General features: G+C 44.1%; 1 protein-coding gene across 13 annotated transcripts in view; it reads left to right on the forward strand.

The window, feature by feature from the left end:
• SLC45A1 (solute carrier family 45 member 1) overlaps positions 1–10,840 on the forward strand; it is a 73,285-nt gene extending 62,445 nt beyond the window's left edge. For 6 of the 13 annotated variants that reach the window (XM_032993252.2, XM_042794111.1, XM_032993254.2 and 3 more), the window contains 8 exons: positions 502–914; positions 1,909–2,001; positions 2,466–2,690; positions 3,632–4,371; positions 5,603–5,756; positions 6,891–7,067; positions 7,775–7,980; positions 8,050–10,840. In XM_032993252.2, the coding sequence (XP_032849143.1) occupies positions 512–914; positions 1,909–2,001; positions 2,466–2,690; positions 3,632–4,371; positions 5,603–5,756; positions 6,891–7,067; positions 7,775–7,980; positions 8,050–8,331 (2,280 nt within the window). In that variant the 5' untranslated portion in view covers positions 502–511 and the 3' untranslated portion in view covers positions 8,332–10,840. Of the gene's footprint in view, positions 1–486; positions 915–1,908; positions 2,002–2,465; positions 2,691–3,631; positions 4,372–5,602; positions 5,757–6,890; positions 7,068–7,774; positions 7,981–8,049 lie in introns of all 13 variants that reach the window. The other 7 variants (XM_032993248.2, XM_042794110.1, XM_032993249.2 and 4 more) reach the window with 2 other exon arrangements.
• Positions 10,841–14,829: the final 3,989 nt, after the last annotated feature.

The following is a 14,829-nucleotide window of genomic DNA, read 5'->3' on the forward strand; positions in this document are numbered from 1 at the left end:
ACATTAATTCTTGACCTCAGCACAGGCAGCAGGAATGGTAGGATCAGTACCAGAACGTGATTTCCCATTGCAGCAGGGGTCTGGATCTGCAGCCAAGCCACAACTTTGCTTTACAGTAAACTTAGACTGAGGTCGTGATTCATTTTTATTTATCTTGAGTGAATTGCAGATAAATGTAAACCCATGGCTGTTATGGGAACTCGTGGGAAGCGTGACATGTCTGCTAATTGTTTTAAATATTTCAATCTTAATCCCGGATGATGGTAGGCATTGCCTAAGTAATCAAGATAGAATCTCTGATGTCTCATTTGTGCAAAGATGGGGGAGACATGCCCATTAAATGTATATGCCTTATGTCAGGAGATGGAGAGGAAAGGTTGTAGCTAATACTGAGGCTGCACTCAGTATGTGAAATGTTGAGAAATGGCTTGAACTTCAGTAAATTAAATTAAGCAACGTTTTCTTACTCAACCATTTTATTCTTAGCTATTTTTCTTCCAGACGCCTACCCATGATGATTCCACCATCTGTAACAACCCCCACCAGCGACGCTGCACTTTTGCCAAGTGTGGCGTCTCAGGAAATCTGGAGGTCACAAGTTCCAGGCTATTCTGGATTGGTCACACGGCACATAAGTCATCGGGCCAACAACTTCAAGAGACATCCAAAAAGAAGGAAACACATTCGCCCTTCGCCACCACCACCACCAAATACTCCATGTCCTATTGATTTGATTGACTTTGGGGATCTCCAACCTCAGAGGTCTTTCCTAGAACTCCTGTTTAATGGGTGCATTCTCTTTGGGCTCGAGTTCAGCTATGCCATGGAGACAGCCTATGTTACCCCTGTGCTGCTTCAGATGGGGCTTCCAGACCAACTGTATGGAATGGTGTGGTTCATTAGCCCTATATTAGGTAACTTTTCTTTATGTTATTTCTTCCCTCTTGTTTTTCCATTACACGGGGGTTATGTGTTTTTGTTTTCTCTACCTCACGTGTTCACAAGTATATTCTGTGTGCTCTTGAGGTTAAGAAGCACAAGCCATAATTTTAGACAGCTGAATGGAAAATAATTCTCACTGCATCTTGCCTGAAATGGGCCTGCTGTGATCAAAAGGTCTGTTCTGTTAATGGCTTCTCAACCTCTTACGTATAGTGCAAGGGTAAGCTTTGGCTACTCTGTTTCTAGATTTAAAAACTAGCAGAAGAGGATGGGTGTAACCATGGGTGTGTGAAAAATACAGAGTAGGATTGCATTCTCCTGTTCAATTTTCTGAAACAAAGGAGGTGTTCTGGTGATGAAAGACCATTGATGACTACTGTTATGGGCATTGGATTACTTGCTTTAGCATGGAGGCAGGGCTGGGAGCACATCCATTATGATGGGAAGAACCATAGGATGGGCTGTTACCACTTGGAAACTTTGTTCTGCCTGTTCTTGTACTTGTGGGATGCGCTTCAGACAAAGAGAGTAGATAGGCCTCTACTCACAGGCTGGCCCAGAGTAACACAGACACCTTTCCAACATGCATGTTTGCTTCCTGCTATCTTCCAAGCTAATTCTGCAGGAGATCTCCCATCTAAGATGGGGTAAAGGAAGTAGCTTGTGAGAATGCTTTAGAACATGTAACTGTTGTACTTCAACTCTTCACCTGATGTCAAACTGCTGTATTAATGACACAGAGCGAACTTCCATGACAATGAGCAGTGGCATGTTACGTTATTCAGTCCCTGACCTGGGAAGTGCCAGGCAGTACACTGTGTGTGCACCTGGGTGACTAGTACCTACTGGAGATAGCACTGTGTCATGGTGTCCTGCCTTCAACTACATTTTAAGCTACCTATTTTAACTCCCCAGTGAAACAGACTTGTACAAAAATGTGACTCAGTGGTGATTCCTTTTTTCTAGGGTTCTTGCTACAGCCTTTGCTGGGAGCCTGGAGTGACAGATGCACATCAAGATTTGGGAGAAGACGACCATTCATTCTGGTCTTAGCAGTAGGTGTGTCTTTTAGAAACGATGGGAATAACACTTGTAAAGTAGAAACATTGCACATCTCTCACCTGGGACATTCCCTGTGGTACAAGGCTGAACAAAATGTCTCTGAAGTGTTGGGTATTGTGGGTCTGAAGAAGGCAGTGAATGGTGCTGAGGTGATGCTTTGGCAGTTAGAGATCCACATGTAAAAGCTTCTCTTGTCAGAGTCTGAAGAGATGATGTTTTGAGGGTCAAGAATGTTTTTCTTTGGCCAAAACCAACTCCAGACACTTGGAAGCTTGAACAGCGGAAAAGGATTACTTATACTCCGTAAGCCACGCTGATTCCCCAGACTGTGGTGATATGAACAAGAGCAATAGTGCTTGCCACAAGGCTGTACAGATAGTATAATGCTTTTAGAGCATGGAGCAGTGTTGGTTTTCTTGCTTACAAGCAGTCAATTGATTTTGATTTGATTTTATTCTCAGGAGCGTTGCTTGGGCTCTCGCTTATGCTGAATGGCAGAGATATAGGGAGTGCCTTGTCTGACACTGCAAATAACCACAAATGGGGGATCATTCTTACAGTCTGTGGTGTTGTCCTCATGGATTTCAGCGCAGATTCAGCAGACAATCCCAGTCATGCCTACATGATGGATGTATGCAGCCCAGTGGATCAAGACAGGGGCCTCAACATACACGCTTTGTTAGCAGGTATGCTTTCTTGTTGCTTCCTGGGTTACGTGAACGCTGCTGTGAGAAGGAAGAGTGTAAATCACTGGTCTTTTCCTGTATAAGCGTAATAACTGAATACCTGGAGAGGTAGCAGTAATTAACTTTGAAAACAGACTTCTGCTTACTGCAAAAGGCTTTTGTAACTACCAAAAGCCAAACAAGACACAATCCTGGGTTGTTCACCTGAAGGTCCCTCACATCATTTATAACACCTATGGAAACAAAATTATCCCTTGAGGGAGGAGGTTCAGCTTCCTGCAGGTGTGGAAAATGCCTTTTTTAGTCTCTCTGTTGGAGGGGAAAGTGCATACTGGTCACTGTGATCCCTCACTGCTGCCATCTTCAATTGCTGTACTGCCCTAGTCTAGTGCTCTTCTCCATCAAGAGACCGTTTGATGCTCTTGAATGTGTTCATAAGAAGGAAAGGATAGTGTCATAAGGCTTTCAGCATGTGAATGGAGTGAGAGGTATCTGGTGCCCTCAGAACTTCCATGTTCATTGGTAGTAATGCAGTGGCAGTTTTGTATGCTATCAACACGTGGCTGAGTAATGATTTTGCTGTGCTTCTGAAGTGATTCAGTCTGTCTTGGACGCAGTTAGTTCTGCAGTCCTCTGACTGAGTGAGGAAAATGGATTTTCACTTACTTTGAGGAAAACAGTCAAAGGACTACCACTTTGATTATTTGTCCAGTAAGTTTTACAGCACTTCTCTCTCTTTCTGTACCGTGTTTGTACATCCAGACTGTCCTTGTGGCACGGATAACTGTTTATTACTGCATTTCAATTGAAAAGGTGTTGATTAGTAAAACAGAAATAGTACATTGGATTCTACTCGCGAATCATTAGACAAATTATGCTGTTCTGTTACTGATTTCCAGGATGGGCTAGGGAAGATAATCTTGGCTCTGTTTTTCCACCAGGTCTTGGAGGTGGCTTTGGTTATGTTGTTGGAGGAATACACTGGGATAAAACCAGTCTTGGAAAAGCTGTGGGAGGGCAGCTTCGTGTCATCTATGTCTTCACCTCAGTTATACTGACTGTCACTACTGTGCTGACTCTAATTAGCATTCCAGAAAGACCCTTAAGATCTTTTAGCAGGAAGAAAAAGGTGATGAAGAGTCCAAGTCTTCCCCTCCCTCCTTCTCCACCTTTCTTCTTTGAGGAGAGTGGAAATGAAAACTTTGCTTCTCATAACTCAGCTCACTTATATGCAAGTTTTACGAGTCCCATTTCCCCCCTCAGCCCACTCACGCCCAAATACGGCAGTTTTGTCAGCAGAGACAATTCCTTGACGGGAATTAATGAGTTTGCATCATCATTTGGGACTTCAAATATTGACAGTGTGCTTATAGACTGTTTTACAGGCGGGCACAGTAGTTACTCAGCACTTCCAGCTAGCTTGCCCAGGCAGCCTGTCAGTGTCAGCTTTCCTCACGTGCCTGATGGCTCTCACCAAGGAGAAAATGGAGCTCTGGAGCAAGGGGAGAGCAGCGTAGTGCTGGGGCCTGATGGCGAGGCCCTAAGGGTGGGCTCAATGGACGCGATAAAGCCACGGTCATCAGGGATCCTGAAAAGACCTCAGACCTTGGCCATTCCAGATATCGTAACAGGACACTGTCCAGAAAATAGCAGAAGAAGAAATGTGACCTTCAGCCAACAGGTAAGGGCAGAACATCAATGATATGACCACCTAAACCTGAGCATTCATTTAATCTCTTCCATATGGTTTTAAATGTGTGGTGCACAAATTCGTCATTAAAGACCGCTCGTGACAGTTTGCTCATAAAAGTCATTATGGGGACAGCATACCTACTATGACTTTATCGGTAAAATAGTGGGTAGGATGTGAATTGTGACTGGCAGTCTGTCATCTGCCTTTGTTAAGATGGCGGAAATGGGAGCATTCTGCTCTCACCAGGCCACATGTGAAAGTTAGGTTGGTATTTTTAGCCCTGCTTCACCACCCAGGGAGCTACCATGTGAGAGCACAAAAAAGACACATTTTTATTGAGACTGTATCTTCCCTTTCCACAGAAATACCCGCAAGATAGGGCCAGGGATAGGATTCTCCCATGAGCTTCTCCTTATGGCAATCATTACAACTGGTTCCATCAGGGAGGTGAGGTTTCCCTTACCCAGGGATAAGACTCTGACCTCACCTCCCACTGTTGGTGATAACTTGGAATGTCTGAGACCTCTGTATGCTGGCCCATTTTTTTATGATCCGGGATGAGGTAAACTGTCCTCTGTTGTTTTTGGTTTTTTTTTTGTTTTTTTTTGTTGTTTGTTTGGTTGGTTGGTTTGGTTTGTTTTGTTTGTTTTTTTTTTGGGGGGGGTGGAGGGGAGTGTTGTGTGGGGCTTTTTTGTTTGTTTTGTTTGTTGCTGTTGCTGTACTTTGACCCAGTTTGTGAAAGCAGACCTCATTAGGGCCAGGATTTTACATACTGTGCATGTAGAGATCAAGCATTGAGGTTAGCAAGCAATGAGAATGTTTTTCAATTAAAACTGGCCTCTCTGTCCTCAATGTCTCTAAAACTTCAGGAACCAAATTCACCTGAGTATGTGGGTATAGCTCCTATTAAATGCAAGGCAAGTTATGCCTTCCCTATGCTAGCATCTGGATGTGGTTGCCAAATACCATAGAGAAGTGAAGAGTGCTGTTTCAAGTATACGGAAAGCTGCAGCGCAGTACTGTCATTTAACACTTGTTCCAAGGCTGAACTTACAGCTTAGCTAAATACACTGTTCTTAATGTCCAAGTCAACATACTGCAGCAGCAGAGTTTAACTTTCAGATGATCAGATAGGTGTGTAATACTACATAGGTTTGCTCAAAGGATATTTGGAGTTTTTCTTACTGTGTGTGTTGACCTGGGAGTTCTTATGGTGCAGGTTGCTAATATCTTGCTGAATGGTGTTAAGTATGAGAGCGAGCTGAATGGATCAGGCGAGTCCTCTGAGCAGCCACTCTCCGTGAAACTTCTTTGTTCGACCATCTGCCAGATGCCCAAGGCTCTTCGTAACCTCTGCATCAACCACTTCCTAGGTATTCAGAAAGTGACGTCTTGCTTTCACCATGAAGTAGTCTACCTCGGGTGAATGTTTTAAAATATTTTATCTACTGCTGCAATGGCTGCTAACTAGAGGACATGATTTGTTCCATATACACTCACCGATAAGGTACTTTCTTGTATTTAGTTTCTTAGAAGACTGAGAAAGGAAAAAAAACAAACAACAAAACAGTAAAGTCTACGTTCCTAGAAAGGGCATAACAGCAGCCTAAATCAGCGCATCCATTAAATGGAATGTTTACACCAGGATGAGAAATGCTACTGAACCAAGAACTGGAAACGACTTTTTTTTGTTTTACTGCTCTGAAACTGACATTTCTGAGCAGAAAGACAAGATTAGTTGTATTTCCCTGCTCACACCTGAGACTGGCATTCACTTTCCTCCCTTTGGCAGCATGTGTATAGGGGTCCCAGAATAGGCTGCAAGGAGGTGCGGAATGGAGCACTGCAGGAGTGCCTGTAACCAGTGCACTGTTACCTTTACTCTTACCAGCGCATAACTGATGGTTAGGAAGGGCTTGGAAGCAATACAGCTTATGCAAAATTGGACAGAAGGTAACAGGTAGTCAGTTTCCTGGCTGTTAAAGGAATTAAGAGATTGCCTGCATCAGTGACCCGGATGCCAGTTTGTGAGTAGTTTTTAACTCTGTCAAAGGCACTCTAGAAGCTGCAACCATGACATGAGAAGCACTCCTTCCAGTTCTGTGTGGGAGGGGAACAGCAACCTGAAACGACTACGTAATGAACCACTCTGTGAAAATTAGGGTTTTGTCCTGTCAAAAATGGAAGGCAGATCAGACTGCTGTAATCCATTTTTCTGTCTTGCTAAACCAGTATTCTGTGGCCTGCATTCAATCTCTAGGATCCCACTTACGAAATCAAAGGATAGATCTTAGTCTTTAAAATCCCAAATGTCTTTGACAAATATTGTAGCATAATGCACAGGGAACAGCAGTGTCAGGTAAATGTGGCTGAAAGTTACATAACCCTCATATTGCACAACCTGTCTTCAGTTGTGCATTTGTAATATAGATAACAGCATCCATGTAAGCTTACAAGGGGAAACAGATACTCTGTGATACTCATAGGTTATGTCTGTCTTTTTTCAGGATGGCTTTCGTTTGAGGGGATGTTACTCTTCTACACCGACTTCATGGGAGAAGTAGTTTTCCAAGGGAATCCGAAAGCGCCTCACAACTCAGATGAGTATCAGAAGTACAACGCTGGGGTCACCATGGGCTGCTGGGGAATGTGCATCTATGCATTCAGTGCTGCTTTCTATTCAGGTATTTAGTACAGCTATCTTAACCACTGCTGTCAGAAAGATGCACCTGCTCCCTAAGCGACATTTCTGCAACAAGTAGTCAGGCATTTATGTTGCCCATAGCCTACCACATGGCACAAGTGCTGAAGCAGAGTGTTCTTTTTCACCGTATTGACTCTGCTAGTTAGCTTGGCCTGCACAAACGGCAGATGAGGTTAGCAATCCAGTGAAAATATATCTCCATTAGTCTACAGTTCCTTTCACAAGTGGCATTTTCAGTGTATGTTGAATCCATATAATACGTGCAGCTACCACAGGCATGGTTCTGGCACAGCAGCACTCAGTGCCCATGTGCCCCTGGCTGAGTGCTCTGGTGGCACGCATCACCAGCACCTTGTCGCATGTGTCATGCGTCCGCCCTGCCCACCTCCCCACTCCCAACAGGTCTCCATTTACCACTCTGGGACAGGGTCACTGCCAGGCTTCAGCTCTGATGTGCCCTCCACACAGGTAGGGCAGCAAGGCTGCATCGTGACAGTGGGATTTGAAAGGGGTCCTTGGTGCTTATGTGTGAGCCATGAGTTACTCAAAGGCGTAACAGTTGCTGCTGAGATGTGGCTGCCTAATGGCTGGGCTGCAGGGCCTGAAGGTGTGCCCCTCAGGTCCGCTGACTGGCTAGTGGCAGGGAGGGCAACAGTTCACCCCGAGTGCCGTGCCATTGTCTTGCAGCCGCACTGGAGAAGCTGGAGGAGCGGTTCAGCACACGGACGCTGTACTTTGTGGCATATTTGGCCTTTGGGTTGGGCACAGGGCTGGCCACGCTCTCCAGAAATGTCTATGTGGTGCTGTCACTGTGCGCTACCTACGGCATCCTCTTCGCCACGCTCTGCACGCTGCCCTACTCCCTGCTCTGCGACTACTACCAGAGCCATGAGGTGAGCCCTGGGCTGGGGAGGGGAGAGGGGGTCCCGTGGTGCCCCCCTTACACTGTGTCCCCCCCGCAGTTTGTAGGCTCACAGGTGGAGGGCACGCGGCGTGGGATGGGCGTTGACATCTCCCTGCTGAGCTGCCAGTACTTCCTGGCGCAGATCCTCGTGGCTTTGGCCATGGGACCATTGACAGCGGCTGTGGGCAGTGCCAGCGGTGCCATGTACTTCGCCAGCCTGGTGTCCTTTCTGGGCTGCCTCTTCTCATCCCTCTGCGTCACCTACGAGTCACCACCCACTGAGGAGCTGCCGCCCGCCGAGGAGCAGCGTCCGCTCTTACCCCGCATGCGGAACGAATAAATGGGAGAAGCTGCCACAGCCTCTGCTGCCTCATTGCATTGCCCTAGGTCTCCCCATCGTGGTGTGCTGGGCTCACGGCGCTGCCAGGATGGCAGCAGTGGGCGTAGCAAACGGTGAGAAGGTCTGCGCTGGCTTAACCGAGCTTTCCCCTGTATGTGGGAGAGTGAGGGGTGAGTTGATGGCGCCTGGCACCACTCATCCTTCCCCTGAGGTGGCAAGGGCCCATCTGGGGCCACGGCAACAGGAAGCAGTGGTGTCAGCGCAGGGCCACTCCCTCCAGCTGCTCCCCGGTGCTGTCATTCCCGGGAGCACAAGTGGCGTTGTCCGGCCTGAAGCAGGGGACCAAGAAAGTCTGGTGCCTGGGCAGGGTGGCAGTGAGCTGCAGGGCTGCACGTGCCACTGTGGGCACCACCTGGCTGCGGCACTCCACCAGCTTCATGGGCAGAAGGTGCCATCTCATGGCCAGGAAGAGCTGCCCGGTCCTCACTCGTTGAGGGCAGTGGTGACTCCTGTGAGGACTCAGGGAGTGGCAGGGCCAACCTGCAGGTCCCGGCATCTGTCTATGGTAGGCCTGGCTCTGAAGGGTGCCTTCCAAAATTTTGGAAAGGCTGAGAGTGACTGGTCCTGCTCAGGTGGTCTACTCTGTCAAGTGACACAGCTGGGCTCCTGGGTGTGCAGAGCTCCCACCAGCAGAACTGCTTCAAGAAGCTGCTGTAGGGTAAAACTGCAGCAACCTGGCTCCCAAACCCTGCTCTGTAGGTTCTGGCTGTGGTCCATGGTGATGGTTGCCAATACATGCGTATTTCCTTCCACATTAGACTTTTAACTAAGACTACACGGGCTTGTGTTGACTTAGCAGGAGGATGGGCAGTTGTCTGTAACCCAGCTTTGGGAAGAAGGGTCTTTTTGCCTGAACTTCCCTTGGGTAGAAGCTTACTCTCAAAATTAGTTTGAGAATTGCAGAAAAATCATTTGTGTGAAAGCCTGCAGCACATCATCCTTGTTTTTCATACAGTTGTACCTTGTGACACTTCAAAATCTGTATTGGGATCAGTGATTACAAACTTTACAGCTAGACCTGCATCTTTCGTATCTCACTGAAACTAGTAAAAGGGCTTTGGGTTTCATTATCTCTGACAATTCTTAATTATTCTGATTTTGGAAGGTGGTAAATGTGTGAGATCTCATACAAGTTCCAGTTAAGCCCACAGGAGACCTTTAAGTCTCGAGAGCCAAGATGATAATGAAAATACAGTTAAAACTATTTCTAGGATCCCTGTCAACCTGCCTCTATATTTGGGTAGGCAGCCATGGTTTACCAAGCCATGTAGGCATTTTGGTGTTTATGTGTGCTGTGCATGGCTTCCTTGTAGAGGTTGGTTTTGCTCACCTGGTGTTCAGGTCCAGAATAAGGATTTTCTCTGGAGGGTCACTCCTTTTAAATGAGTTGTACTTGACTGTTTACCTAAGTTTATTCTGATGCTTGATTTATGATGCCAAGATATAATAACTTGTCTAATCTTTAGCTGTTGTGGCTTACTATACTCCAGTGCCAAAAGCATAATACACAACCTGCGAGAACCTCTTATTTTTGTCATCTGCCCCCAACCATTACTTTTTTTTTCATCATTTGAGAAGCAAGTTTCATGCGACTCAATATTTACTTAAATGGAGGAACACTACTGAAGTTATGAAGCCAAGTGCTCAGAGGTAAAGGTTTGTCAGATTGATGTGTCTATTCATCTTTATCTTTTTTCTTTGGGTTTACATAGTGTGATTATCTGCAGGAATATCTGTGATGTGCTGTTTCCTTGATTATGGGACAGCCGCCTCCAAGATCATTCAGGATGAAGCTGAAACAAAATACCGTGAGAAAGCATACGTTTGGCACTTCTGATTTCTGACAATCTAAAGACTTGACAGGAGAATTTTTCTTTTCTTGTTGGTGTGCTGCGTAACCTTAATTTCTCTTACTTATTGAACTTTTAAACAAAAAAAAAATTGTTTTTGGTCCCACTAGCTAATGCGGTACTAGTTCTTAGAATGTTTTCTTCTCTTAAGTTTTGTAGCCAGCATTATTGCACTAAATGGATCATGAGCAATTTCCTATTCTAGGTAGCTGGAGTTGCAGATCATTTAGTTGCAAGAAAGAATCTTCGAAAGATTCATAGAATTGATAAAATCAGTGTATTTGATGATAATATTTGTCTCTGCTTCCATCTGTAAATAATAGTATGAAATACATTCATATAGTTATAAAAAGATTGCTATGCCCGTATGCACTGCCCAACAGAATATATATTACATTTTCTATTTTATGGGATATGGACTTTATTTTGCATATGTATTTATGTAGTGTTTACATACATAGTACCTTTAAGTCAACATCAATGCATGTTAATTTGGGGCTTTGAGCAATACTGGTGGTGTCTGGAAAAAACCCAGAGCCTGCCACCATCATGCAGGGTTGGATGTCATACCAAATCCATATAAATAACTTTAAAAAGAGGCACTGCTTACTTGCTTGTTTTCTTCCTTTGTCATACATTTTGTGTTTTGCAGAAATTACTGTATGTGGTCACTGTTGAGCTGCAAAGTGATGTTTACCTTTTGGAATCCAAATGCTTCAAACATTCTGTCTAAATCTGTGAGCTGCTGTTTAGAAGTAAGATGCATGAGTTTAGGCAGGAGAGTGATTTTATGCTGTGCTGTAGTTTAATCTTTTCAGCGGTGCCTAAAGGTTAATTTTGATTAAGACCTTATCATTAAAGGTTGCTTGATGGCAATTATTTGTAGATGTTCATAAATGTATTTATAACACATGTACAGAAGTAGGGAAAATGGGGAGAAGGACAGAGAAAGCACCTAATAGTCGTCTCACGTTTGTAATTAAGCTAGTGGTAACTATTTCACTGCAGTTCAGTCGACCTCTGCTGTGTCTCTCAATGATGACCTAATGACTTTGGAACTTCTGCTGTGTCTTTAAATGAAGAAAATAAGTATTTTCAAGAATCAAATAAAATAAAATTGCGTGACTGCATATATAAAAAAAGAAAAGCTATATTGGGAACTATTTGAAAAGAGTTGTCTAGACAATTTATTTTCTACTAATGAGTAGTTAGTCATCTTGTACTCTATAGGAGATGCACATTATTTTATTAAAAAAATAATTTGTCTTTGGGTAAAAGGTGGCTTTCTTAATGTACGTTCTTCCTCGCTCAGACTGCAAGACAGCCTTAGTGAGAGACTTAGATGCCATTACCGTAGCAACACGCAGTGGATTTCATTAAGTACAGTAAACATACTGAGAAGTCTATGACTACTGGAGCTGAAATGCCAAGGGAGATATCCAGCATCTGTTTAATCTATTTAAATTGACATTTTCCATACCTCTGGTGGTTAGGATGCAATGATTCATTTAGCCTAGCTTTTCTGCTGGGAAGTCTTTTGTCTTTTGTGGATGTTCACTAAGGAAATGGCTGCTGCAGTGGAAGGAAAGGTGCTGATGGAAGCGCACCTGCGTTTGGGCTGGCAAATTTCAGAGTGCAACACCCAAGACAACTGCAAAAGTTGTAGTGCAGCAGTGCTGGGACAGACTAGAGGTCTTTTACTAGAATCCTTAATTTTGTTGGTGTTGCTGCCCATGCCATCTCCTTACAGGTTTGAAGGTTCTGGGAAGACAGTGTTCTACACTGTACAAGAAGTTTTTCACGTTGAAAGCCATGCCAACATGCTCTCATATATCCTGTGCGGAAACGGTAAATGCATGAAATAATGAGAATTCTTGGTGTATACAGCTTGTGCCTAATGCCCCCACCCACAGTGGTAGCCAAGTAGTTTTACTTTAGATTTGAAAGGCAACAGCATAGTCCAGTACCCAAACAGCACCAGTAGTTAACAGTAAACAAAGAGGAGACGTCTTCATCGGGTTGCCCAGTGTATGGAACACAGACGTATTCCAGGAGCAGGAAGAAAGCAGGCAACAAGTGATGTTAATCAGATGAATTAAAATGCGAAATATGTATGCACTAGCAGTTGGCAGACTGAAGAGCAGTCTGCAATGGGGATGATGCAGTATTCACCATGTAGGTAAGCTGTGTGTCAGCTTGTTTGTTTTTGCTTCTTCTAGGATCCAGCAATAGCTTTCTCAAATGAAGGATAACAAATTTTGTTGCAGTAGCAATGGAATGGCCAACACAGGAAATCACAGCAACGGAACAGAAATGAAGATTTTGGGTTGTGTGAGTACAGTGCTAACCAAGCTTACGAGAGCTACCTAAACAGTGAGGAATTTAACGGTATTGCTATCAAATGCTATGAAGAATTACTATGCTAGAGATTCAAGCTTCATCTGTAGCTTTCTTTGCTAGCTTTTGCTGTGCATCAGCCTGATGATACTCTACTCTGCTTCTGGCTTATGCTTACTCCTTGTATGCAGTTATTTTTTTTCACCCCATGCAACTTTTGGGGGAAGAGGGGAAGGTGACAATATAGCTGATTAATTTTAATAGCTTCTCCCTACCAAGAACAGGAAAATTCTTTCTCCTTTTGCTCTAACCCTTACTCGACAGAGTATTTAGTGCAGTGTCTACAGTAACACATACACCCTTGAAATTGGATCCCCATATGTTACATTACTGTGTATGGATCCCAATAAAATTATCAACTAATCTCTTAAAAGGCAGGTTAAGCCCAAAGCATAAATGACGCCCAGTGCTCATAGCTTACTGCTACTGGTTTTCTCTAGCAAACTCCAGGAGGCCTCAGCCATACCCTTTTTCCAGCACTGCATCTCTCACCATTTGCACAGTAGTAGAATGGCTCATTGTAATTTGCTTGCAGCCTTCATCTGCTGACAGCATCACAGCAACTGAGAATTATGCTTTATAAGTTCAGTAAGGCTATTTATTTATTTATTTTTAAAAAGCCTTCGCATGTCCTGTAGTGGTGCATGTGCAGAAAAATCTACTGCCTCGATGGGTTAACTGTGGCCCAGAGACTGTGCATTGTTGCACAAATTATTCTTCTTTTGATCCATATGCAACAATTTAGGAGCCCTGAAAAAGTTGGTCCACAAGAAGAAACAGACCCATCACTTGCACAGACAACAAAGAGGTAGTTAGGTGAGGAGAAACACACTTTACTGTAAGTTCCCTCCCATAAGTTGCATGTTGTTTCTCAGTGTAGCTGATGCCTCAGCAAGGGACTTAAGACAATAGGTAGGGCAAGAGAAAAGGTGAGAGGCACGACTGTGGAAAGCATGAACTCAGCACTGCTGGTGTATCAGTGCTTCCTTCATTTATCTCGTGTCATTACTGTGTCTTGCAACAGTAGTGCCTGATGCCATTAGTCACTCACCCTATTGCATTACAGAGCACCCCTGTTGCACTTCAGTATTCAAAAGCACATGAAAGCAACTGCTTTATTGCCTTGTTTATTATTGTAGAATGTTTTATTTAATAACTATTTTTTTAATAGGAAAAAAAGCCAGGCCTCCACAAAACTCTCAAAAGAAACATTGCAGACCTACCTTCTTGTGTTCAAAGCAAAAAGGTCCAGAAAGGGAAAGCTGTGTGGTACTTTTAGATTATGATAGGAAGAACAGGTGTAGATGCAAGCCTTTACCTTTGAAGCAAGGAAATCTAGAGTAAGCTAGAGAGGAACCTCCTAGAAACCCCGTACCAGAGTACAGTCACCGTTTTACAGAAAATGTGACTCCAAACACATCAAATACATGGAAGAAGGGGCCAGGGTATTACAAAAGCGCAATACTACCTTTCACAACCTCATCCAGTCTTTCATCTGCAAGCAGAAATAAAACCATTTTCAGTATTGTGATTTTGTTAAAAGCAAGCAAGCCCCTTTCATAGAGTGTTTTGTCTGTTTTTCTTCTATCAGGGTGTTTATGCTGCAAACCTTATCAGGATGCAAAACTGAAAACTTGTACTTGCCTGACCTTTGTAGAGTCGTGTAAGAGTTGTGCCAAAGGAAAGCCCAAAAAGCAAGAGGTGTATCTAAGTTAGAAGAGAGACTTCAGTGGGTTTCTTGCTTCTTGGGTCCAATACGTGATGAAGTAGCAAGACTTGTATCTCACTTCATGCAAACCTCACTCCCTCTTTACCCAAGACTGAAATCTTTCCCTTCTGCTTGTAAATGAACAAATAGGCCCAGAACCTCTCTGGAAAAAAATAAACAAATGCAGCTGCAGTCCCTGTGACAGGCACCTTCTGGAACACCGGACTGTCCTATTAGAGTAAATCAGAACCAAGAGCCAAAACACTTGAGTGTAGCAGGCAAGTGGAAGCTGGCAGTAGTCATGCTATTGCTATGGAAAGTGATACGCTAGATGCTGTTAGGAAAATCCATATGTGCCTCCTGGAGTGGTTCTGTACCTACATTACAGTAGGAAAACCCCTTTTATATTTGCTGCACCAAATCTGGCAGCAACAGTGAATTTTTCAGAGTGGAGTCTGGAGAGAGCAGCACGTGCACAGTGTA

Source organism: Tyto alba, unplaced genomic scaffold (genome assembly GCF_018691265.1).
Source record: "Tyto alba isolate M040663 unplaced genomic scaffold, T.alba_DEE_v4.0 Super-Scaffold_20000042, whole genome shotgun sequence".
NCBI lineage: Eukaryota > Metazoa > Chordata > Aves > Strigiformes > Tytonidae > Tyto > Tyto alba.